The sequence below is a fragment of the Pundamilia nyererei genome, unplaced genomic scaffold (assembly GCF_000239375.1).
Source record: "Pundamilia nyererei isolate P.nyererei 1_Seehausen unplaced genomic scaffold, PunNye1.0 scaffold00035, whole genome shotgun sequence".
Lineage (NCBI taxonomy): Eukaryota > Metazoa > Chordata > Actinopteri > Cichliformes > Cichlidae > Pundamilia > Pundamilia nyererei.
The window spans coordinates 799664-825641 of NW_005187436.1; the positions used below are offsets into that span (position 1 = coordinate 799664).

General features: G+C 41.2%; 2 protein-coding genes across 2 annotated transcripts in view; both read right to left on the minus strand.

The window, feature by feature from the left end:
• LOC102211101 (receptor-type tyrosine-protein phosphatase beta) lies at window positions 1–11403 on the minus strand. Its single transcript, XM_005729900.1, has 19 exons — window positions 11230–11403; window positions 10944–11063; window positions 10695–10839; window positions 10314–10598; window positions 9983–10200; window positions 9224–9368; window positions 8600–8968; window positions 8209–8511; window positions 7200–7496; window positions 6793–7092; window positions 5121–5251; window positions 4694–4823; window positions 4466–4619; window positions 4237–4343; window positions 1905–2002; window positions 1356–1524; window positions 1004–1264; window positions 715–875; window positions 1–48 (listed from the first exon to the last, which is right to left on the minus strand). Exons 1-19 carry the CDS (start codon window positions 11272–11274, stop codon window positions 37–39), a joined length of 3450 nt encoding a protein of 1149 aa, XP_005729957.1. The 5' UTR covers window positions 11275–11403; the 3' UTR covers window positions 1–36.
• A 960-nt stretch (window positions 11404–12363) lies between these two features.
• Window positions 12364–25978, minus strand: part of otogl (otogelin-like) — a 28919-nt gene continuing 15304 nt past the window's right edge. The window contains exons 33-57 of the mRNA XM_013910038.1: window positions 25606–25884; window positions 24711–24828; window positions 24543–24622; window positions 22967–23841; window positions 21526–21703; window positions 21295–21437; window positions 21193–21216; window positions 20996–21088; window positions 20718–20907; window positions 20209–20426; window positions 18855–18996; window positions 18582–18767; window positions 18277–18489; window positions 17300–17404; window positions 17098–17205; window positions 16897–16998; window positions 16700–16804; window positions 16470–16510; window positions 16296–16359; window positions 15945–16123; window positions 15238–15342; window positions 15041–15160; window positions 14862–14907; window positions 13201–13280; window positions 12364–13080 (exon numbers count right to left, since the gene is read on the minus strand). Coding sequence (XP_013765492.1) covers window positions 12880–13080; window positions 13201–13280; window positions 14862–14907; window positions 15041–15160; window positions 15238–15342; window positions 15945–16123; window positions 16296–16359; window positions 16470–16510; window positions 16700–16804; window positions 16897–16998; window positions 17098–17205; window positions 17300–17404; window positions 18277–18489; window positions 18582–18767; window positions 18855–18996; window positions 20209–20426; window positions 20718–20907; window positions 20996–21088; window positions 21193–21216; window positions 21295–21437; window positions 21526–21703; window positions 22967–23841; window positions 24543–24622; window positions 24711–24828; window positions 25606–25884 — 3995 coding nt within the window. The 3' untranslated portion in view covers window positions 12364–12879. The remainder of the gene's footprint in view (window positions 13081–13200; window positions 13281–14861; window positions 14908–15040; window positions 15161–15237; window positions 15343–15944; window positions 16124–16295; window positions 16360–16469; window positions 16511–16699; window positions 16805–16896; window positions 16999–17097; window positions 17206–17299; window positions 17405–18276; window positions 18490–18581; window positions 18768–18854; window positions 18997–20208; window positions 20427–20717; window positions 20908–20995; window positions 21089–21192; window positions 21217–21294; window positions 21438–21525; window positions 21704–22966; window positions 23842–24542; window positions 24623–24710; window positions 24829–25605; window positions 25885–25978) is intronic.

Here is a 25978-nt window from a genome sequence, read left to right on the forward strand (position 1 = left end):
AGTTAGCTTTAGTTTAGTCACAGCAGGTTAGAGGCCTCACCAGTATACCTGTTTCCAGAATTAGTGCACAAATGTTAGCAGTGGGCTACAGGTAATCCAGTGAGCCGGACAGGGATGACTCCGAGTCTAGAAGCTGCTGGTTAATGGCATTAATGAAGGTTACAGGGTTAGTCATCCAGGCATTAAATACTGAAAGATCCTGCTCTTGAGGTAGTCCAAAATGTTTGGAATTTTACAAGGAAGGGCAGTGGGTCCTTTCATTAGCACAAGGCTAACAGTCTCCCACTGGTCTCTCCCTCCAGGAGAGCTGCTTAAGCAAATGAATGATTCAGGGTTGAGCTCAAGAGGGCAACTTAACAAATAATGAGATCTATTACTCAACTCTCTGTACTGTCTATGTGTGTGGTTTGAGGTGTGTCAGGTTACATTTTGGGGGGTAACTGACACCTGGCTGCCGGTAGAAGCCGGAATGTGACTGGTCAAGAGATCTATGTGTGTATGTGTGTGTACTTTTTTCACTTTAATATTACAACACTACTGCAACTCTGAGTTTGTTCCTTTTAATCAAACACTGCTTTGGTGAAATGACAAAGGCTTTGATGATACTTAGGTGAACTTTTTACACGCTTGTTGTCCCAGCGTCTACAATTATGGTACATTTCTTAACTTAACCTTTAAACAGTACTGTATGCGTCTAACTAAGTATGTGTGTACCTGAATGTATCCGTCACGTGCGGGGTGCATGGTGATATTTCCTTGGTTTGGTAGCAGATTTACTTGGTAATGATCCACACACCCTGCTGCCTGTTCCCAACGCAACGAGAAGGCACATGCAGATAGGTTTGTGATATGTAATCCTTGCACAGGGGCTGGCACTCAAGAAGAACATGAAAGGGAAAAACAATGTTAGCAGAGAGTTTCTAACATTTATGAAGACATGATCAAGGCTGGTGATAAGAACGGGGTGGAGGTGCTGACCAGCATCATTTGTGATATCATTTACCTGTAGTTACAGTCAGAAACGCAGAGCGCCCTGCTGTCACTCCTTTCACTCTTTCAACAGTCACGTTGTAGCTGCAGCCACCCAGCAACCCTGTAACCACAGCAACCTGCTTCTCCTTGGGTATGGTGAGTGTGGACGTGACTAAAGTGTTGGTCACAGTCACTCGGTGGAAGTCAAACTCTCCATGTGTACTGTCCCAGCTCACAGACGCAGAAGAAGAGGTCAGGTGATCTAAATAGAGATGGTGTATTCCTGCTGGGCCTGAAACACAATTTAGAATTTTTGCCTCTTGTTTTGGAAAGTGCTCTTGTTTCGGTGCGTCTCTGTTTCTAGATGCTTTTGCGTCACTCACGTGTGCTGAACCTTTTGTAGACCGCATGACTGGAGTCTGAGCCCAGTACGCTCTGAACGCTAACCCCATAATCTGATCCGGGGATCAGATCCTTCACCTCACAACTTGTGCCTTGGACAAGCACCTCGGTCCATGACTTCCTGTCTACAGACAGCAGGCCAAAAAGAAGCTGAGAAAAAAAACAAAACAACTAATATAACAGATTATATTTCTGTCTATTTTTATTCAACATTTTAAATATTGCTCATATTTTCTGCTTTAAATAATAACTCAGTGAGCACTTTTGTTGTGTGTCGGCAATGTGCTTGGTCATTCTTCCTGGATGTAGCTCTGTGGAGGTCATATTTCTCTGAAGTAACCAAATCCGTGGCGTGCCAACAGCAGTTGCTTAGTAACAACAGGTGAGTGTAGAACCTGACCCAGGTGATGTACTTTTATCTATCAATCATATTAATCAATATTTTGGGGGTATGAATCAGTATACCAATATACCATGGCATCTCGTACTGCCTCTACCTCTGGACTTGTGCATTGCTGTGCATGTCTTACCTTGTACTGCATCACCTGTCCTGGTGGCGGTCTCCAGGTGACAGACACAGACGTCACTGCGTTTTCTGAAAGAGTCACTTCCTGTGGCACCTCAGGAACTTGAGACAAGGTGCTTGTTAGCATTTGACACCACATACTCACACCTAAAAAGTTAAACTTTCTGTGTTCTTTACTGGTTCAGTTCATTATAAACCAGCAGGGGGCGACACTGGATACGACCGAGCACCAGTGGTGGAGGGTGTATTGAGACTCTAGTGCAAGTAGCAATACTGCAGTATAAAAACAGTCTTTTAAAAGTAAAAGTCATGCATTTGAACACAAGGCAATCAAAAGATGGGCTAAATTTACCAAAAGTATCAATTACTTTAATGTTTACTGTAGCTAATAAGCATTATAATGGTTAATTATTACAGACTGGTGATTAAAAATTAGCACTATGTATAAAAATGTCTGTAATTCCAAAACAATTAATGTAGTGCTTTTGTTAAACCTCTTGAATGAAAGCTCAGAATCTGTACTTCAATCACATCTTGTCTTTATTTATAATCCACTTTAATGGTATACAGAGACAAAGCTACAAAAAAATGTATCTTTGTCCAACAAATTATGGACCTAATTCTATATGCAACATAACTGATTATAGTATTACATTATTAAATATATTTTCTGTACTTTTTTGGATATTTTTATTGGTTTAAGTTCCTTGTTCCATTGCTTAGTATATATTTTTTTACCTTTCCAATATATTTTGTTTTGTATGAATTTATTTTACTTTAATGAGCTAAATCATTTTTGATGCATTGGTTGCTGTAACACAGCGATTTCAAAATGTTTAATTTTTACACAGTTTTACCCAAATTTGCTGTAGAAATGCTGTTATTGTCGTGTGGCTTTGTGATTATTCTGAGTTGCTGTTTTCTGTTGTATTCAGTTTTGATTTTGCGGTTGTTTTAGTAATTTCGAGTTTTTGTGACATTATTAAGTTTATGTTTCCTGCTTCTGCTTTAGGGTTGTTCTAATGATGAATTAGATTGTTGTGATAACGTTTTGTTAAACTGAAAATTAACTAACTGAAATTGAGTTTCAGCTCTGGCCCCAGATGTCAGCCTAATGCATACCTTAATCAAGGCATGTAATAACAACATGTGCCAGAACATGCAAAACAGTGCAAAAATAACAGACGAAACTCTGTTCAGACAGTGAACGGATTGATTCTTATATAATGCTTTTCTAGTCTCCCAGATTACTCAAAGTGGTCTATCCAACATGCCACATTCACCCTATCACACACACTCTTCTTAACTGAGTGCTTTCTAACTACACTGATACACATTCACACTCTTGACATGCAAACTAGAGAAACCAGGGATCGAACCACTAACCTTCCGATCAGTAGGTGACCCACTCTACCTCCTGAGCTACAGCCACCCACTGGCAGAGATGACTAAACCGTTACTAGGTTTTGGATAAAGTGTACACTCACAAACCTGTCAAACCTGCATTTGAAACATTGGCTACCATAGCAGTATAGTATTGCAACATGGCATTTGGGTCTTCTAACTAAAATAGGAACATAAATAGTTCCATTATTTCCAGATCTGGCCCACATCTGGTTGACATACACTCTGCCATGAAACCAGACAGTCAGAAGTGCCAGCTTGCCAGATCCAGGCCAGACCTGTTTTCTATGGGCCTGGGCCACATAAACCAAACCACAATCGAGCCAGATATGGCATGCCATCACGTAGACTGCCATCTATGTCAGGCCTGGCCCATATCTGGATGACATATGTCTTATCATGCCAGAAGTCCGCCAGCAGTGCCGGCTTGATACCAGATCTGGTCCGGGCCTGCTTGCTATGTGGGTTTAGTTTCTGTGTTTACGCCTTTATGTTAGTCTGAGTCTTGTTGTCTCCATCTCTTTTGGATTGTTTCCTGCTTTACTTTGATAGTTGGTTTTCTATGGTGTCTTGTTTTGTGTTTTACTTCCAGTCTGACTGTCTTGATTACTTGCCTGTGCTTCATTCCTCTTCCATCGGCGATGCCCTCTTAGTCTTCAGTGTAAATATAGTCCGGCCTTCTGCTCTGTTTGGCTGTCTATTGTGTGTTTTGCTGTTTTTATAGACTCTGATGATCAGTTTTTAGATAAAGTTCACTCTTGATTTTACTCTGTCTGCATTCAGGTCTACCTTTGAAGTGAACCTTAACAAATGCAGATAGAAGTAATTTTGCTTCTCTTCTTTATCTAATGCGTGCTATTTTTGAATACATTTGAATTTATTTGCGCTCATCTATTTTGTACTTCATCAACATTATTCGATTGAACACTTACTAGTACAGAGGGTCATAGTAGCAGGTTTACTTCTTCTGTCCCCACTGATGGTAATAACTTCAACTGTGTACTGGCTTCCAGAAGCGAGGCACTTGAAGCAGAATAATCTGTGTACACACACTCAGCTTTAGCACTCGGTGTTTTTAAGTAGTTTCGATCTGATGATTGAAACGCCAGGCTCATAAACCCGCAGTAATTTGTGTACTGGCTGAGAAGAACAGAGACTGACCTGGGCTCCTGATAAGATGTGATCCGCTCCTGAGTGCTTGTTCTGTTTTTGATCGACAGGATGAGTGTAGTCACCAATCCCCTCAACATACTCCAACTAATGCATATGGATGATGTGGTTTTATTGACAAGAGAGACCTCCACTGGGCTGGAAGCTGGCACAGCAGAAAGTGATAGTTATTAGGAAAGAGAGACAGAGACGTGCTTGTACTTGTGTGTCTGTATTTACCTGCAGTGATATTAATCGTAACTGGTGAACTGTCAGTAAAGGACTGCTTCTCTGTCCGTACTTCGAATCGGTAAAGCGAGCCTGGAGTAAGACCTGAAAATACTGCACTCTGACTCAACACCTTCTGCACCTGCAGCACACAAATCAGATAACCAGCAAAGCTGACCAAGACCCTTATTATAATTGTATATATTTATACTGAATACATTAAAAACATGCCAATTATTGTTTACCATAAGTCTCCCCTGAAGCTACTTCTGATTAGTGAAACACTTGAGGAAATTTATTTCAGTGGGTGTGAAAACTTCTGATTTAATTATCAAACCAGACACTGAAAAGTTGTCGGGGAAATCAAATAAAGGCTTCTGTTGATATGCTTCCTAAACAGGTGAATTTTTGGGAGCTTTTTTAGTTGTTGTATTTCTACCTTCTGTGAGCTTTCACAGTTGAGACAGATGACCTCGTAGCTGTGATCCTGGCCTGGTGCAGGATCCCAAAGCAGCTCAATGGATGTATCTGTCACCTGACCCTCCCTTACTCTGCTAGGAGGAGCCAGACCTAAAGTTACAAAGCATATATCACATCCCATTAAGTGTAACGATTATTAAAAGTTCTAATAATTTATGCAAACAATGTTTTAGAAACAGATTTAAAGATTTTATTCATTTAGAAAATCCAAACTCCACAGAAAATTTGTGTTATAGTTTGATATGAAGTTTCAAACAAAGGGATCAAAATACAGTATCTATCATACAGTTCTGAGCACGGCCTCTGTGATCTGTGATGCATCTTTTTAAAACATTAAATGTTATCACTAAAAATCTAAAAAAAAAAAGAGAGAGAAACAGTGAAGTCGTGCCAAGATTAGGATGGATTACATTTGAAATTGAATTACTGCTATCTCCATGACATGATGAAGATGCACAATCTGCTTTTAAGTGAAGCCAAATGAGCAGCGCAAAAGAAAATAAGCCCTCTCCAGATTACGGTAACGCAACCACCATCCACAAACAGTAAACAAGAAAAGAGATTGGGGAATACATCTGCTACCGCCTCAGGAATACTTAGATGGCTAACCTCTATCATGGGCCATTCAACAATTTGTTACAGAGCGAGGATACACAGCAAGTAGTAGCTTGACTTTTTTTGCACGACTCTCTTCATACAATCCATCTGTAAGAATTAGGACAGTTACAATAAATGAATAGAAATAGTGTTCAGAATATCGGCAGTCATACATTATTTTTGTTTTCTTGCGTTTCTGATGTGTAATGTGGCTTTTCTGTCATTTGGGTTGAACAGCAGTTTGCCTCTTCTGTTTCGGCGGGTCTTATGATGAGGTCTTCTCTTAACCTTTGACAAAGGTATTTGAGAGCATTTGTGATGTTTTGTACAGACATAAAGTGTTTGGGTGTTTTTTTTACATGTATTTACAATTGCCTGAAAAATGTTTTTCAGATCATCCATAACACATTTTTCTTTGTGTTTCTCCAGTTTTGTGCACATGCATTAAAAAAAAAAAGAAGCATAATTTCTTTTGTCTTTGTTTGAGCTTCATTGCTCGCTTAATCACTTTCCTCATCATATTTACAGACTACTCCACCTCTGCCTGAGGGGCAGCTCTCTCAGTCAGCCCTGACCTACTTTGGTCATCATCTGTTAATACTGCAGTTTCAACTTAACCCACTAATAAAACAGGAACTTTTGATCAAAGAGATGCACTGTAGCTCACTGAGTTCCTTTTATACTTGAATAAGCTTTCTCAAATTAAATCTGTGACTTGACATTTTAGTGGCCTTATCCATTATTTGATTCAAATTGAATTTGCTGAAGCATAGAGCTCGAAGAACAAAACATGTATATCTACCCAATTACTTACCATCTGGACTCTATGTGCCTATCTTAGTTATGTGAAATAGGATGATATGATCAGCTCCACTGCAGTCAAGGGTTGCACTAAGCTATCTTAATTAAAGTGGCCTTAAATCTCTGTGTTTGTGTTGACACCTCTCAGGTAGGAGCAGTTTAAGTGCAGCTGTTACACGCATTCTGAATAGTGCATGCATTTGTATGTGCTGGTAGTGACAGAGGTAACTCACTTGTTCTAAAGAGGCGGCTGTAGTATGGTGGTCCCAACTGCTCTCGGCTCGTGCTGTGCACTCTGAGCTGGTACGGTGACCCCGGACTGAGGTTGCTGAGGTTTATGAGATGAACTTGAGCAGTGAGGGAGTACCAGTCACACAGATAGTTGCCCAAACCCTTGCAAACAGTATCCCAGTCTCCAGGACACGCACACACTTTTACGCCATCCATCACACCCAGTTGTGGATGCTGGATGTACAGTTGTGCATAGTTTGTACCCACCGAGACAGGCACTGCTACCTGCACTGGCATAGGAGCTATATACACAAAGGCAAACAAAAAGAGTCAAAGACAGATAGTGGAGTATCTTAGATAATAAAAAATTGCAATACATCTATTTGGACACTTTTATTATTTCTCTTACCTGTGGTGTGTATGACGCTGGACCTCTTGCTCCTGTCATTTCCCTTCAGAGCAACAACTCCAACTTCATACGTCTGACCAGGAGTAAATGTGCCCAAATTAAAACACATGAATCCATTTATCAAGTGTCCATATGCACTGGAGCGGTTTAGCCACAACAAAGGAGCAGTAGGATTGTCAAGAGGTTGGGATGTGATAAAGTAACCGTCTGGAGGATCGCTGGGTGGTTGGGTGCCACAGACAGTCAGATTTCTGCTCCTAGTGCTTATCACTACCAGACCACTGAGAGCCTTCACCGCTAAGAAGTACAAACCAGCATTATTTGAAAGTCAGAGGTTAAAAAGCTACATGATTACTTATGCATACCTGCACATAACCATTTCATTTAATATTGTACTGAAAAAAAATCTATACTGCCCATATTATTTAGGAGAGCATTGCAAAGCAGTCAGAAACACATCTATGAAATCATATTTGCCAACAGGATCATCAGTGAATACTGATGAGTAGATGTAAACACATGCAAAAAATTAATAACCTCTCAAGTAATGTTGGAATGGCACTAAAAATCAAACTGAAACTAGCCCACTTGGATGTGAAGCTATTTAGCTGCTTAATAAGATGCATATTTTGAGAAGGCAATAGTCTGCGTTCATGCCATCTTCACTTGTGACACTTTGCGCCTTTTATTCTGGTGAAATGAATCACACTGGCATCACAATACTGTCTTCCACTTCACAGCAATGCTTAAGTGCACTGGACAGACTTAAAGGTTGCTTACATGAGCAACTAATGTGTAGAATAACTTCAATTTTCTGTAAAGTTTCCATTTGCATTTACCTTATCTTGTCAGTATTTGCAGAGATTTCAAATAAGCCATGCGATTGTTAAAAAGTACAAGATAATTCCTAGAATATAATTTAAAAATAGGTAGAGCATAGCACCAGACAGTACTTACTGGACAACAAGCTTTTAGAAATTGTTCATGAATCCAACATTTACATGCTTACCAGTTTTTACAGTTAGAGTTGCCTGTCCACAGCTCCCTATCCCATGCTCGGTAACTGTGTATACTTCAATCCTGTATTTCCTGTGAGATTCCAGCCCTCCAATTACTGCAGTATAGGACCTCAACCCAGATGACCTGGAGATGTTTGCCATGCCAACTACACCATCCTGTTTCAAAGACATGTCTTCATATAGTACAACAAAAGTCCAACCAGCCACAAATGACACATCTGGCAGCATCCAATGAACGCTAATGTGACTGGCTGTAATGGGACCAACAGTGATATTTTGAGCAGGATGAGGTCCTGTAAGAAAGGCAGTGTAAATATTAAAAGTCAGCCTCTATTAATATAATGTCCTTTGAATTGTGTAAGTGGTTATCAATACACTCACTAGTATATGCAATTTGTGTTTGTCCCAAGCTCCAAGCGAAGCCAGGAGGGTGAGACGCTTGAAGGGTGAAGGAGTAGATGCTTCCTGGAGATAAACCTGCTAAAGTTACGCCTCTAGAAGAGATCGAAATGGGGACCCTTACAATTTTTTTAGGCGTGCTCTGGTTCTTTGTGCCCATTTGGTCCTCTTGCTTCCTTTCTTCTTCACTTGGATCCCACTCTCCGTATTCTTCCTCTTGGTACTGCAGGAATACCTCAAATGATGAAAGAGCAGGTGAGTTACAGAGTGAGAGATCACTCCAACGAAGCTCTACCAGGTCCTCTGTCACCTGAACCAGGTCGAATGAGAATGAGGCAGGAACTAAACGTGCTGTAAAGAAGGAAAAAGCAATATCTTAGCACCCTGAAAAGATAAATAAGTGGCAGAAGTGCTCACAAATTGCATGGTTTGAATCTGTAAGTGCTGTGCAATATCACAAACGAAATGTGGTGATACTCCCAAATTATATATTGCATATGACTTATACATTACAACTACTGTTAAATATTATATGCTGGCTAATAAACAGCTCGTGCACAAGTTATTTACTTTGATATTGGCAGATAAAGGGTAAGGGGATGTTACAGAAGAATGGAGTGAGAAAGAATCCCGGCCCCGTGGCATTCCTCTGGAAAGCGAAGCAGTCCGTCTGGTTGGCTGGTAGCAGAGTCTTCATAGTGTTTGTTCGGTTATATGATGAGCCATCAGACCAGAGAGGTCGGCCCTCTTCCTGTAGGGCAAGAAAGAGGCAGACATCACGAGTCGAATGCCATTTAAGTATGAAAAACAAACTTTCCCTCTGAAGGTTACGTGCTGCGGTGAAGCATTGTCAAAGTGAACAGCGTTTTGTGAAAAACCTCCCCTTGCGATATCCAGCGCTTCAGCGATAGCTTGCAGAGTTTTTCTAACTAAATTATTTTAACAAAACTTTAGAAAAATCCTACCAGGAATATTTTTGAACAGTTTGGACCTCCCTTGTTAGGCATATTTTGCTTTTTGTCATAAAAAAATATTCATAATTACCTAAATGCAAAACCTGTTTTTTTCCTCACAAGGTTTGTGTTTGATTTCAAGTGTGAAAAACTTTCATGCAAAGAAATTGTATTTATGCAGAAAAAAAAGTTTAAATATAATGTCATGCAGCACACGTTCCACAACCACCTAACCCTGGAGGATATTTAAGTGCATGTTTTTCAATATATTTAATCAAAATGTTGTTTTGTTTTTAGAAAATCCTCTCTAAAGTACTAAGTGCTCAGTTATTCATGACAAAAATGAAAAATTAAAGTCATTATAAATGCTGCTTTTTAGAATTAAAGTGATTTAAAATATGTTCGTGCATACCTGCTGGTCATTAAGTCCCGTCCATAGCAGCAGCAAGTTGTTCTGGGACAGGAGGTAAGAAGATATAAAAAACAGATCTTCCAGGCTCTTCAGGTTAGCCAGATGACTTCCTGCTGCAAGGTCTGAACATCTGTGCAGTGCATCACTCCAGGTCAACCCTGTTCTTCTCACAATGTAGCAGCTTCCCCCAATGGCAATCCAGCCAGGTGGGCACTGAGCTGGAGAAACATATTACAATCAGCTTACAGTACAAATTCCTGACTGCAGTCACTTAAAGGTTAATAATTGAGCTGTGGTCATGCGATCACAGGATTACTAATGTTCACAATACCTGTTTCCAGACGAATTCTGAGTCTCTGCTTCAAGGTCATATTAAACTGTTTGAGGTATGTAGTCACTGTGACTTTGGCCTTGAAGCGTGTGCCCGGCTGCAAACCTTTCATTGTATACTGGGATTTTACTTCTGAAGAGTTTATGTTGAAGATGTGCACGACAGTTTCTGTGTGTGTGTTGTACAGGCTTATGGAGGACAGGGTCTGCAGCCTGTGAAGTTTCCATGTCAGAAGGGCGGTGGTGGTTGTGCTGTATACATTAAAGGAGGACGTGGACACTGGAACTGTTGAGACACAAAAAGGGGATGAGGTGTTAACGTTATTAAACATGATAGAAATACAACATGTGGTGTTTGGATTCAGACTTCACAGACACTCACGGAAGTGAAAGGTCTTTGTCTCGAGCACCGCATCACACCTGCTGGCTCTCAGCGTGATGTTATACCCCTTCTGATCCTCAACCATTCTCAATAATATCCTGCAGTGATGGGAGCATGCTGAGTTATTGAAGCTCTTCACATATACCTGCAAAGATGTGACAGAAAGTGAGAACAGAGTAAACTTTATAAAAACGAACAAAACTTAATAAGACTTTCACAGCTTTTTTTCACCATTACTAATGTTCTTACCAGATGGTTACTTGCAGGTCTGCAGGTGACCCTGTAGCTGTCTGGATCTTGACTAAAGGGCTGAAAAAGAACTTCAACCTCAACAGTGTTTGAATGTTTTTCACAGGTTAGCAAGACCACCTGTGGAAAGAGAAAGGGATTAAATGTCTGCTGAATAATTGAATGCGCCCCAAATCGCTATGTAATATTTAAATCTTACTGATACAGGAAAATAACTGAGCCTAAAAGACCCAGAACGCAGTTTTACCTTATTTACAGATAACTGCTACGTGCAGGGTTACCTTACCTGACATAAACTTGCTAGTAGCCACAGGCGCTGTGTTTGACCCATTGGGAATCTCAATCCATCTCATTTAGCACACCTTCCAGGAGTGTCACTGATCCACATGGGTACATGCAGTCACTTCCACGCCCAGACACAACAGATCCTTCCTCTCGTCAGCCATTGGTCGCACAAAAAGAAAATCCAAGCCAGCTGTGCGTAAACATCAGTTGTGGAAAGTCCCAAACTATTTTGGTCGCTGACGTAAAACTGAAGAACAAGAAAAGTGAACGGGTTGAAACTTTTTCATTTTTTTTCGTGAAACCTTTCAGCTTTTACTTAGTTCAGTTACAGCTGCCTCGACGTGTTAATGCCTGGGGGGAGTCTCTTAGTTTTACTTCACATTTACGCAGAGCCAAGACTTTGAATTTAGCGCGCACTCGAAGCCAAAGTTCCCTCGAGAAGCAAGCCTCAAGTGAAGAAGGAGGCAGTCTTCCTGGGTTTGTAGGAGGAGAGAGAGATTGCGTGTGCATTAGTTCAACCCAATTTGTTCTGCCTCTTTGTCGGGATAAGAGCACTTTACCATGACAACCATGGGCACACGGCCACTCCAGTGCTGGGCTCCTGAGGAGGGGGATAAGTAGAGAGAGATGGACATGTGGGGCATACTGAGGGGAAAAGATGTGGTGGGGTTTTATGAGCAATTGAGATGTCCTCACTGGGCAAAGCCGCCCGCCATGCTTCACACCTCTAGAGTAACGGTCAACCACTCGGTTAGAGCAGACAGTTCATGACTGTTTTCACGACTTTATTTAACCTCTAAAATAAGCATGTGCTGCAAATTGCTCCGAGCATTGCAGTGGTAAGAATGGTTTGGCTCTGAGGTGGGGTGTGGTGGGAGCGCTGGCCCATGTGGAATGACAGGAATGTGAAAGGGAGAAGTGATTGACAGGCAAAGAGCTGACTTTACTAAGGGCGTCTGTTGTCAAGAGGTGGCTCCCACTCAGCAATAACCTCTGAAAAGTGAGACATAAATATGTGTCAGCACTATTAATGCTGAACCAGAATGAGTATGTGTGTAATAAAGGTTTAATGAAAGAGAAAGTGGAGGGAGTATAAAAACATCGCAGGTCATGAGGACACAGTTTTAGACAACAGCACTGTTAAATCTTTTATTAAACTACTGTAAAAACTAAAAGGAAGACAAAATAACATTTGAGAAAGAAATTCAACTTTTCTAAGACAACAAAGCATAAAGGCTAAATGAATCTTATAAGACAAACCAAAATTCATATACAGTGTTTAAACACAACTGCTATTTAAAAACGCAACAATGTGTTCATATACTGTAGGATCAAAAGCTTAGGGTACCATCAGCTGAAAGCACTAGAAGCTGAATGGGTTGGCACTGCAGGACTTACAGAAAATAAGGCTAAAGTGCGAGAAAACTATCTGGAAAACAATCCGCCTCTTAAATCGGTTATTCTCATATCTTTTAGTTACAACTATGACTCAAAGTCAGTGTTGTAAAGTGTATTAAGACAACGACAACAAAAAAAAAGACATGGCTGGTTTTCATGTTTGTCCATTAGTAAAACAATATTCAGATATCCCCCTACCCCACCCTGTTATTTAGACATTCTCTTCACTTGTCTTGCTCTCATTCAGCTGTTTTTAGTTCCACTGGCACGAACAGTCCAGAGGCTCTTGGAAGTTGTACTCCACGACTGTGGCATTGCGAGAGCAGTAGAGTGCGACGGAGCGGGTCTGCAGTCCACTCTCACGGCAGCATTTACAGAATCTGGCGTGACTGTTGATGTTAAAGTTGAATATGGTGGCTGATGGACATTTCCCGTCGCAGGAATATACTGTAACCTGCCAAATGAAAAACATATATTTACTAAACAAAACACAACCACAACTACTAAATGTGTTTAAAATTCTGCTTTCACAGACTCCTCATTTTCACAAGTGAATGTCTCTTTTCTCTCTCACCGGTGCATTGCTCCTGCAATCATCTTTTCTAATGGTAGTCCGGATGGCCACCCGCTTACATGTCTTGCCGTCCTCTTTACCTGCAGAGATTTTCACACAGACTAACACTCAGGAAGAAATATAGGATCCTCAGAGTAATCATAGATCCTTAACACACCAGATATTTTTAGAGAAGCCTATATACACCAAACTGATGTTTGGTGTTTGGCACACAGTAATGATAATATGCTCACTTTCAAATGCACTTTAATCATTACACTACAGAGACTTCACATACACACTGAAATGCCTATTCACTTTGGCTCTTTGTTGCTGAGCAGTAGGCGCTTACTTTGATTGACAGCTGGGTGATGGGTGGGGGTGTGGGATACAGGTCCCCCAGCACAGTTCCACTGAATGGCTACTGACCTAAATTTAACCTTACTTTTAAACCAATCAAAGTTTCAAAGAATTCTGTGTGGGCCTGAAATTCATGAAAAAAACAGAAGTGCTTCTTCTAAACATTTGTGTGTGCATTACTGAAGCTTATATTATTTCACAAGAAGTGCAATTTTTATTTTATTAAGGTCTTTCTGTTACAAATAACCTAAAATGCTTTGCAGGTTATATTGTGTTTTAAGGATCTGACCAAAAGTGGAGAGAGGAAATGAAACGATAAGACACACAGACACTGAAAAAGACATAAAAAACCGCATTTACACCGTACACATTCAGAATTTGAAAACACAAGGGAATGAGTCACTGAGAGCAAGGATGCCAAAGAAGTCGGAATAGTGCAAGATGGTGGTACCTGTGTCACAGTTTGTACTACCAGTAGGCGTTACAGGATTAACGGTAAATGGTAAAACACCCACTCCAGAACCTGGAAACATCGTTGGCACCGCAGCCGTCCGGTTCAAAGAACGTCAGGAGAACACAAGGTCATGTTTTGTTCAGAAAGCACAGTTTAATGTCACACACAAACACACAGCGGATGGAATCATTGCGGCCTGCATGCACATGGATGTCGCATCTTTTTTGGGTCACTCCGGGCAGCCAGCCAAGGAACGCAGTCATTTGATGTACTACAAAGCTCAGCAGGGCGAATGCTAACCCCTGCACCATCTCACATCTTCAGCGGTAAAACGCTCACTGTGAACACCTCAACTGGCCAAACAGCAAGAACAACTGCTTAAGCAGGCAAGCGGGCAAGGCTGCAACGCTGAATCCAAAGAGAGAGGAAATCTCACCACTGTATGTTTATTACAAATTTCATCCACATAGCTCAGAAGATACTTTAACTCAAACTTTTTCCAAACATCAAGATAGTTCAGTTATGTTCACCCTTAAAGTACAGTTTCAGGAGGTTGTGAGTGTAGTGTAATATATCCCTTTGAATGTATTGGTTAGTTAATTACTTGAGGTTTTCAGCAAGTATTTCTTCAGTTTATGCTGTGGTAGCTCTTAAATATGTCAACAGAAGGTTTTGGGGACACCAGGGAAAGCAAGGGACTGTGAAATGTACTCATAGGCCAACAGGCTTTATGTTCACCGTCTACAAAAGGCCACACCCCCAACCAGTCAGCCAATAAGCCCATCCACTGCCAAGCAACAAGGCGCTCACCCCTCTAATTGACTGCTCAAAGCGACACCAGAAGCCCTGAATAAATTTAAAGACTCACATGTCCTGCAACAGCCATCCACATAGCTCTGAACAACACCGCCATTCTGCAAAGAAGATAGGAAAGAAATACTAAAAGTTTAATATATAAGAAAAAATATCAAACTGAGCAACTTTAGATAAAAAATTAGGCATCGTTAAACTCATACTTAGATATAGATTATAAGTAGCGGTCCTAACCTGAATACATTCTGTATCATTGAAAGGTGGGCAAACCACCCCAGAGGCAAGTATCACCGCTCCCACTGCAGTTTCCATGCAGTCGTAACGTGTGCAGTTCTCCACCCAGGAACTCCCTGCCTGCACACACAGTCAGAATTAGCACTGTTAAAGATTTTGCTTTAATTGCACTTGGATGTGGATCTGTTCATTCTTACAGTGAAAAGCTCCGTTGTCCCGTTTTCATTAGTGAAAGTACAGGAGATATTTTTACAGGAACCACAGCACACCTGAGGGTCTGTAGATGGTACATACACCTGATGCTGAAAAGTTAAAGGAAAGGAGGACCAACAGAAAAAAGAATATAACAGGATGAGATGTGGCGCAAATGCCTCAGTTGAGATAAAACTTCAGGATTTTGCTCACATTTAAATACACTGAATACAGAGACAGTAGTCAAATGAAAATCTTGGTAATCTCCTCTTCAACCAAACTATAAATTGGAGATTGGGAGGGAAAGGAAAGCCTAACTCAAATAAAATATAGCTGTGATATGCAAACTGCTGAAAAGTTTTCACATAACTTCTTTTGCCATCTGTTTTAACTCTATTAGGCCACACATGAGATGCTATTAATTACTTTGGAGCTGACTCTTAGTAAAAGTTCAGTAAATGTAAAGGTTAATTATGGTAGCAATCAACTTCTGGTTTCAGTGAGTTCCCAGCTGAGAGAATAAGGGGCTATTTTTCACAGAGAGTCTGTTACTACCACTGTCAAATCAATACTTACAGGCTTTTCATGTAGTGCTTTTCTCCTTATGAAACTAACACAGGAAATTGCCTGATCAACGATTGATTGGATAAGAGAATATTGACCAATCAAGTGACCAGTCAAACCTGAGATTAAAGCTCCATTGGATACATACTGGTCCACATTTTTGGGAGCAGTTGACAGAGGTGATTTCCATGGCATAATAACCCGAGTCTGGATCTTTATGATGCAGGCACTGGACAGTGTAGCACAGTTCTCCCTCAAAGTACTGAACCAGAGACTGGCCTGGGCCCAGCACTGTCACCCCTTGGAAAAGACACACCTCTGCCTTCTCTGCACACACACAAACATAGAAGAAAAGATTACGCCGCAGGCAAAAAGGTAACTATTAAAGCTGCTGAGCATTTTGGAAATAAAGTAGTGTTAAACAGAAAGGATTTCTGCAGAGACTCTGTTGTCACACTATTATCAGGTGTCTGTGTGCTTTCAGTCACGTTACACATACGGCATGTACGCTGAGGACAGCCACAGTTGGTGTTGCTGTCTGGAACCTCCATCAGCACCTCCCCCTGAGAAAAAAACAGATTGCTGACTTAACTGAATTTGCTCACTTTTTCCTCTTCCTTGCAGAAAAACCCGATTAGACAGTGACTTCTGATTCAGCTTTTTGCTGACTTACCACCTGACAGATGGGGAAAGAACTGTCCTCACATTGGCATTCTGGACGTGAAAGAAAAAAGTTGAAGAGGAAGGTAATGTGAGGTTTACGCAAAGGGCATGACAGGCTTAGCAACTTCTGAGTTTACTGCAGTCATCAACACAGCAGTGAATTGACAAGTAATTATTTGGATGAGTGTGCATACGCGGGTGTGCATGTGAATGAATATGTGTGTGTTGTCGATTGTGTACCACAGTGATGCTGGGGGCAGCAATGCCCGGGAATGGCAGTTTGGACAAGAGAGAGACCAGGTGCACAGCTCACAGATGATTCAGGGCACAGATTGACATCACAGACTGCAATAAAAGGAACAAAATATGAATATTACTTGAATGTTAGACAAAAACATACACACACATACACACATGAGCCTGCTCATGTAGTTTACCACAGTGGTACTGTGGACAGCAGCTGCTGGTGGTGTTCAGATCCACAGCCAGAATTTCTCCGTTCGAGCAAGTTGGAATGGGCTCGATACATGACTCACACACTGCTCAGAGAGAAAACAAACAAGAACATTCACAGATTTACTGCCGTAATTAAAGGGACCTCAAACCAGGCAGGCCTGTACACAGCAATTTAAACTCACCACACAGGTAAGAGTAGCAGCAGGACTTTTGCCCCCTGACCTCGACTAGAAACTGATCTTCCCTGCACTCTGGGGTAGACACAGGAGGGCACGCCATGGGGTCACACTCTGAGGAAGACCATTTAGTGAATGAAACTGTTTAATCCAAATGTTATATCTGACAGAAAGTTTATAAAATGTAATGATGAAAGTTTGTTCTTACCACAGCGGTACTCTGGACAGCAGGAAAGAGCGCTGTAACCGATCACTAGCCTGTTCCCATTATCACAAGGTGGAGCTTCACTATCACAGATGGTCATGTTGCAGTCTAACAAGTAGTGAAGGATTGCTCATTTAATGGGTATTACTTTATACTAATGAAAATGATTTTTGGTCTCTGAAATTGGTGTAAATTATGGTGGTATACTTTGCGAACTATTTGAGGACACACTTTTATTAAGCTAAACATCTGGTGAAACATCATCAATGTCGTATCTCACTATAATAATATGCAAAATCTCTGTCTATGTGTTTGTTTGTTCCTTTGTCCACAAAGTCCTCATAAAACATATGAAGTTGAGCAACCAGATTTGGCTCAGAGGTGGATTTTAGGCCTCTGGATTGTTTTTTTATATCAGATATTATGATGTTGTCATATAAAAATGATACATTTTTATTTGTTTATTTATTTATTTTTATTTCTGCACTTCTAACACCTTATTAAACACATCATTGAATTTCCATTTAACAACAATAACAGGTTCAAAAGGAGAATTATGCATGATATGCTATGATGCCATCTCGTTGCCTGGCAACCCTCTAGGCTAAATTTACCGGTACCTGCTTTAGCCTTTCATAATACTTTATGCACCTACTGTTGTAGGTGCATAAAGTATTATGAAAGCATGCTATCCTATCAACAATAATAACTCATTTATATCCACAAAAAGCTTAATTATACGCCTAGCAACCACGTAGCAACTGATAATATTGCCCCATTTTATCATTTATAAAACATCTCCCACAACTAGTTTTTTACTTTTCTCAATGTGATTAAGTATATCTGCTAGCCAACAGTACAACCAGACAAAGCAATACTGTAGCATGGTCATGTACTAGTTAGTTACTAGTAAAAAAGAAAAAGGTAAAACCTAAAGATGAATCAAAGATAAAAGATAAACGGGGACAGTTGCAACTCACCACAGATCTTCTTTGGGCAGCAGGCTCCTTCTTCCAGCACATCCAGCACATACTCTCCCTCTCTCTCACACAGTGGAGTAGGCACGGCGCTGCAGTCTGGTTCCACAGCCACCACAGAGCCATTTTCCATACACTTGTAGAGACAGCAGCTCCGAGCAGAGCCATTCCACACCTCGCCTGGGGCCCGGGGGTTACCCTCATTATCTGTGCACACTGGATACAGCAGAACCAAACAAAAACAATAACAAACTTACGCAGCATCTTAGACATTGCAGTGTTCATCACAAGGGCAAGTAATAACTCACCACAACGGTCCTCGGTTACACAGTAAGGTGAATCAGCACGGTGCAGGATAGTTCCACTGCGGCACACACACTCTTCTCTGATGAAGGAACAGGTAGTCTCCTCGTAGTAATCTCTGTTTAGACAAGTGCGGCTGGTGCAAGTGCTCACACATGGCTGATACTCCTTACCAGGGGGACACCGGAGTGCTGCAAGATTACAATGCATGAGAAAACAAAAACCATGAATGAGTTCATCTGAATGAGTATGTCATTTTTTATGCTGTGTCTCCTTACGGCAGAAGTTGTGTCGTCTCCAGTTGATGCAGACTTGATGTGTGTAGCAGACCGCCACGTAGGCTGCCAAGAAGTCACACTGGTGGTCCTTGTAATGAAGGTCACCTGCCCAAATGATGTCACAGAACTGCTCCGGAGGCACCTGAAAAAAACACAAGCAGGGCATGAAAGGGTGAGTGGGTTTTTAATCAACAAACCACATATCGTGTCACGGCACTGGGTCTGTTGACCCAGTGTTTGGGTTTTTGGTTTAACTTATACTCCTTGAATGGTGGTTTTCTGTTTGTATTGTATTTATAGTTCTTAGTTTTGGGTTTCTGTTCTGTTTCTGTGCCTCCTCTGTGTTCTTGGTGAAGGTTTAATTCTGTTCTCCGTATGTTGTATGTTTAGTATTAGTTATCTGTCTTTATGTCTTCCCTGTGTCCCATGTCTTGTTACTTTTGTCTCTGTTCTTCATGTTCCCTCTGTTCCAGAGTCTGTCATGTTTCCACGTCTGTGTAGTCTGCGTCTTTGGCTCGTGCTTCCTGTTTTACTTTGACAGTCTATGTCCTATGTCAGTGTATTCTTCGTTGTTTCTGTTGTCTCATTATGTCACATTAGCTCCAGCTGTACTTCCCTCCTGTTTTCCATTCCCTCGTTACTCCCTGGTGTATTTAAGCCCTGTGTTTTCCTCTGTTGGTTGTCACGTTGTACTCGTACCCTCACAATGCTGTGTGCGGTCTCAGTGCTCCCAGTTTCCTCGTTTTTTCAGTTCCTTGTTTCCATGTTCAGGGTTTTGGTTGGTTTTCATGAGTTTATTTAATGGAGTGTTTTTCCCAGCAATAAAGCTGCCGTTTTAAGTTATGTTTCCATGTTCCAGTCCTGCATTTGTGTCTTCCCTTTTGCCTGCCACAGCACACACCATGGCATATCCTCACATTTGGTATTTTTGCATGATGAATACTTGAAATAACAAAGCTTTTTCAAAATTGCCTTAGCTTTTCCTTTTGACCAGCAAATCAGTTAAATGGACTGGTTCTTACATAGCACTTTTCTACTCCTCATTCAAAGCACAAGAAGTCTCATTCAGCCATTCATACAAGCAGCTTTTTCTAAGTCTAAGTGCTTTCACACTCCAGTGACCGTATCAGAAGCAACTTCAGGTTCACTATCTTGCCAAAAGACACTTTGGGATGCTGACTTGAGCAACCAGGGATCGAACAACCATCTTTCCAATTAGTAGATGACCTGCTCTGCTTCCTGGGCCACTGCAACCCCATTTACTCTCCTGCTACCGTTTTTAATGCAAAATACAAATGACAAAGTAACTTAGCACATTCACTACAATCAAGGTTTTGAAAGCACTGCTGGGTACCTTGCCGTGGCATGGTGTGAAAGCGTTTTGGTAAAGCATAGAGAGACAGGTGGAGCAGTCGCCAGTGGTGCAGTTGTCTCCGACCCTGCGTGTGTGTTCGGTCTCATCGGTGGTGTGGACTCTCCATGCCTGTAGGAAGATCATCATGTCTCCCAACTCTCTCACCACTGTGCCATTGGGCAGTTTCAGGTCATCTTCTGGGTTCCCATCGCAGCAACCTGGCATAGTGGACAGACAGGTTTGTGTGTGTATGTATGTGTGTGTGTGTACAGCAAATGAGCAATAAAAATGTCAAGTGACATGGTGTCTGCCTAATTAAACCAAATAGCTCTCGACATCTCAAATTGTCATATCCCATAATGATTCAAGTCAAAGTGATGCTGCAGTTTAGACATTAAACCTTAAAGGGCCTAAAGATGGCACTTAGATAAAAGAGGCTGATGTTGGTGCTGATGTAGTCAAAGCCAGTGGGTATGTGTGTGTATGGGTGCATGTATATGACAGCTCACCACACAGGCCTCGAGTGGGCACAGATGTATTATTAGGAGCAATATACTGTAGCACCATAATGCCCGTGCTATGATACCACTGTATACTGATCCCGCCAGGTGTGTGGATAAGGTACATGCTTCCTGTATCTTCCACATAAAGGGACTGACGTGAGAACGGAAGTCTAGCAGGTCTGTAATTTACTGTAACCTAGAGACCAATATAAAGAATGCAAGCATATTATTTATGTAGGCTAAATTGAATATGTCTTGGGATTAAAGCTGGTAAAAATAATCACCTTCCGATCGAGTCGGTTGATTATAATTCTGTAGAAAGAGGTAGTAATGTTCAGCTTCTTAAAACAAAGTCCAGATGTTCCACCTGTAGGGCTCTGCAGGAAACATTAAAGAGTAGTCATAATGAGATAATAATACAACAGCTTTGATGCAAGTATAACTGCAGGGAATAACACGGAAGGATTGAAGCTGTACTCACAGTTCGCCTGATGGAATTCACACTCTGAAAAAACATCAATGTAAGCCATTAACATCTGCTTTTTAGTATATTAGACTTAATTGCATTTACTTTATATAATACCTGACTAGTTGGACATTTCTCCACAGTGCCAATAATAGTCTCTCTGGGCAGGTTAACCAAGATGTAGGAGCCATTGTCGTACAAGGCTACATTATTACCATCAAATGTGATCACACGCAGGTCTGACATTACAGTGCAGCGACCTGTGAAAGCCAAACAGATTATCAAGGCAAAAGAAAACTTTCATACCATTTCATACCAAGTTATTTTAGTGCATATAGCTAAACTTACACGGGCACTGCCACTGCGGACAGCAGGGGTCTGTGTTAACCAGGATAGGCATGCCCAGCAGACTGCACTGAGGTTGGGTGGTGTTGTAGCGACAGTGAAGAGAAGAGTTGTGAAGCAGCAGCTCTCCATTAAAACAGATCAGCTCAACACACTCATCAATGCGATAGGAGTATGGGGGCTGTGGATGCAAATATACACGTTCTGTTTTTAAAAGCTGAGCTGGCTTAAACTTCATTATCATCATCAAACACACATATTTAATTTCTACATAATGATTTATCTGTTTTTTTCTTTCAGCCCAACCCATTATTGCTTAGAATACAGTATGTGTATGCAGATTAACTATGCATTATTCTGCATAGCAGGCAGCACTGTGGCACGGTGGTTAGCACTGTTGCTGCACAGCAAGAAGGTCCTGAGTTCAATTCCACCATCAGGCCAGGGTCTTTCTGTGTGGAGTTTGCATGTTCTCCCTGGGTGCTCTGGCTTCCTCCCACAGTCCAAACACATGCACTTACCATGTCTTAGGTTAATCGATCAATCAAAATTGCTCATAGGTGTGAGTGCAAATGGTTGTCTGTCCCTGTGTGTTAGCCCTGCGACCCTGAAAAGGGCAGAAGTGAATGGATATTCTGCATAGCAATAATGATGAAAATGAGTTTTCAGTAGTCATTTAAAAGAAATAATGGAGTGAGCCGACCTGACCGACTAAGGAAGACTGTTCCACGGTTGGGCCCAACAACCTCAAAAGCACGATCACCTCCAGTTTTAAAATCAGAGCGAGGGACAGTTAGGAGGCTCTGGTTAGAGGATCAGAGAGGCCGGCAGCTCTGATAAGGTTTCAGAAGCTCTGCTATATAAGCAGGGACTTGTCCATGTAAAGCTTTATATGCTAGTAATAGAATTTTAAAGCTGATTCTGAGTTTCACTGGAAGTCAGTGAAAGGCCACAAGAATAGGTGTGATATGTGACTGGCGCACAGGTAATGCAGAAATGTTGCCTTTATGGTACGAGGACCGATCAAGCCTTTCTGAAATGAAAGGTTCATTGTGAGTCAGAAAGCATTTCTTAATTTTTAATAGTAGGTATAATTTGTTTTGACACATAACGGTATGAACAGTAGCACCAGCATCAATTTAAAAAAACATGACTGAATTTCACTGGTTTTAGAGAGCTAGTATTGTGGATGCTTACTGTGACACTTATTTTACTACAAGATTACAACAGAACTATTAAAAATGTCAACAGCAACCTGGACTCTTCGTAGCATTTTGCTTATATTTTAAAGCCTATTCATACTAAATAATCATGTAAGGAATCTATGATGATTTAAGTAATCATTTAAATTGCTACCATGATTTCTAAAGTTTAACAAGGATGGGTATTTTCATGCACGTTTATATTTGTGCATATATATAATAAACTAAAACAAAAGACTTACTGTACAGGGAATAGTGGGCAAAAGGAAAGGGTGAGTGGTTGATGTTTCCTCTGTTACAGGAATGGTTGCAGGACTTGTGACTATCTCTGTAGTTACAGGCTCAGTGGTGGGCTCGATGGTTGTAGGAGGGGGTGCTGTAGTTGTTGGAGTGTCTGTTGGAGTGGTGGCCTCTGTGGCGACAGTCGTATCTGCTGGAGGAGGTTGAGGAGTGGTTGTGGATTTGGTAGTGGTTTCAGGTTCAAAAGTAGCTGAGGTGGAGGTAGTTGTAACAACTGTAGTGGGTGGTAAGGTGGGGGATGTTGGAAGAGGCGGGGATGTGGATGGTGCGGTAATGGTGGTGGAGGTAGGAATTGAGGGTGAGGTATGGGAGGGACGAGAAGTAGTGGAGGGGGCTGTAGTGGCTCCAGTGGGTACAGTGGAAGGCGTTGCAGAGGTAACTGTTGTAGTCACCGTAGTAGTTTGCGTTTGAGTGGGGGTTGTTTCAGTTGTCCTGAGAGTGGTGAGTTCTGTCGGGGTTGTGGGACTGAGAGTAGTTGAAACAATAGTGGTGGGAGTAGCAGATGGAGACGTGGATGAAGTTGGGGTGAGCAGAGTGGTGACACGCTCAGTGGCTAATGTTGTGCTGGGAGTAGTAGCAGGAGTGGTGGTGGTAGAAGTGGCAGTGGTTGTTGTGGACCTGATAGTAGTGGAGGGGGTAGTGGTGCCTCTAGTAGTGGTGGTGGTTGTAGTGGTTGTTGTCGGCCTTGTGGTGGTAGTGGTGGTGGTGGTAGTAGAAGTTGTTGTTGTAGTCGTAGGTATTGGCAGTGGTGCTGTAGTAGTCCTGTTAGACCGCGTCACATATGCAAACGGGGTTGGAGTTGGGGGAAGAGACACACCTGGAGAAGACGTTTATTATAACAGGCAAATATTTTCAATTGAAAATGATTAAAACCATCGTCATATACAGAGCAAACCAAGAAAAAATATAAACTTGGCACAAAAGAAAGGACATTTATGTCTGATTGATTATTTCTTTGTCATAATCCTGCTTCTTGGCAATAAACCTTACACTGTTGAATTGCTTGTTTATTTCCACTTAAATGGTGCCACAAAATGCATTTTTGAGTTGAGTAGCAGTGTTGAGTATGTGGGTTCAAAAACTTTGGTGTGGTTTATTTTATTGGGTGTTTGAAGTGTGAAGTAATAAGACATATTGGCAATTTAACCATTTTTTCAGTAGCATGTGGAAGAACCATATACAGCCAAGTAATGCTGCAGTTTGGTTGTTGTCTTATGGCATGGGACCAATCCAGATCAGTCAAACATGGCATGCTTGCAGTAGACACCAACTGACAGCTGTAGTACGGTCCATGTTGCTGCTCAATTCACAAATGTATTTTCCTTACAATTAAGAGAAATAAAAAGGCTTTCCAAAATATACGATTTTTTATAAGTGCTGTTACAGCTAAGCAATAACTTACCAAACATAAATCTCCTTGCTTTTTGTACTAAGTTTATTTTTTGGTATATGAGAAAACCATATCTTTTTTCTTTTCTTTTTTTTACAGCAACTTCAAATAAAAATGGCTGTACTCACAGTCCTCTGTGTAGACACATCTTCTAGTGACTTCATCAAGGACCATGTTCTTTGGACATCGTGGAAAGCAACCTTCTACACTGTAAAATACAAAACTACTTCAATACTTGCGTCGAGCACACATTATGCTGATTTTATTATTGCTTTTTAATTAGCCAAGCCTCTTACGGAGGAAGAAACTGGCAGCGTGTAGCATCTGGGTCACTGCACGTGGGGACACAAGGACTTGCACAGGACTGGTAGCGCCACTCACACATCATACGGTAAGGTATTACAAAAGTGCTCTCTGCAAGAAGAGAGGAAACATACCTTATTAGTCAGCATTTGTATGTACAGCATGCATCTATAAAAGGTATACAGTGGCTCCAAAAAGTTATTTGGACAAGTAAAAAGAGCTAAATTCATACGGAAAATATGGATTTACATCACATTACGGGCTCAGGCAAGTTCAGGTACAGCTGTCTTGATTTTTAGCTTATGAATGGTTTCTATTCATAAGATAATATTTAAGCTGAGTTGTCCTTGCTGCTTTTTATCACCTGTTTCTGATTTGATTTTGCACAGAGCCATGCAGACCAATCTGCAGCTGGTGTTCCTGTGTCTGCTTCCCTTCTCACGGATGTTTAACAATATATATTCAAAGTGTTCCTGTGTGCAAGCAAATGATGCTTGAATTTTTCTTCACATTTTAATTGATGTTCAACCAACAAGTTTCAAGGTGATTTTGAAATGTAACAAATTTATTAAGTCAGTTGCTCATCAGTTCAAACATATGCCTCTAGCAATGCAACCAATGGTGGAGTTTAGCTCATCACATTAGGAATGGGCATGGTCCACTAAGTTTAACAATCAGAACCTGTCCAGCTTGCCATTTAGAACACTGTGTTCATGCTTTCTCCCTCCTTGGGATTTATTTATTTCTTTTAATAGAAACCTTCCCGTTAAATTGTCCTAAATGCATTTTATGGTTTAAATAATAGTTTATCTAACATTTTATAGAAAAAAGAACTGGGTCATTCTGATATGTTTTTGGAGCCACTGTATATATGCGTGTGTTTCTGACCCTCCAGTGTGAAGCTGCTGCTGGCTTTGAAGCCCTGTGAGGTGTCGTATCTCTGGGCTCGTGCAGCAGTGCGTGTGAGTGTCAAAAAAACTCCAGGCTGGGCCACAAGCTCAAATGAAGTGTGACCTGGGAGAATCAGCCCCTGGTGCTGGATAAAGGTTGCTCTACGACTGAACTCCACCCCTCGACTCCACTGCTCCAACTGCAGACGGCTGCGCCCTGACACAACAAGGAAGTAGTTGGGTCTCTCTGCAGACTCCAGCGACACCATGGGAACACCTACAAATAGTCGTAATCATAATCAACGTAATTTATGCAGAAAATAAACACATATCAATGTATAATAATAATAATAATAATAACAATGCAGATG

Coding starts and splice junctions, on each gene's coding strand:
- LOC102211101 (XM_005729900.1), bottom strand. CDS start 11,274: ATGGGTCAAACACAGCGCCTGTGGCTACTAGCAAGTTTATGTCAG. Junction 10,201..10,313: donor CAGAATTCGTCTGGAAACAG/GTATTGTGAACA, acceptor ATGTTTCTCCAG/CTCAGTGCCCACCTGGCTGG. Junction 8,512..8,599: donor AACACAAATTGCATATACTA/GTGAGTGTATTG, acceptor CCTTTCTTACAG/GACCTCATCCTGCTCAAAAT.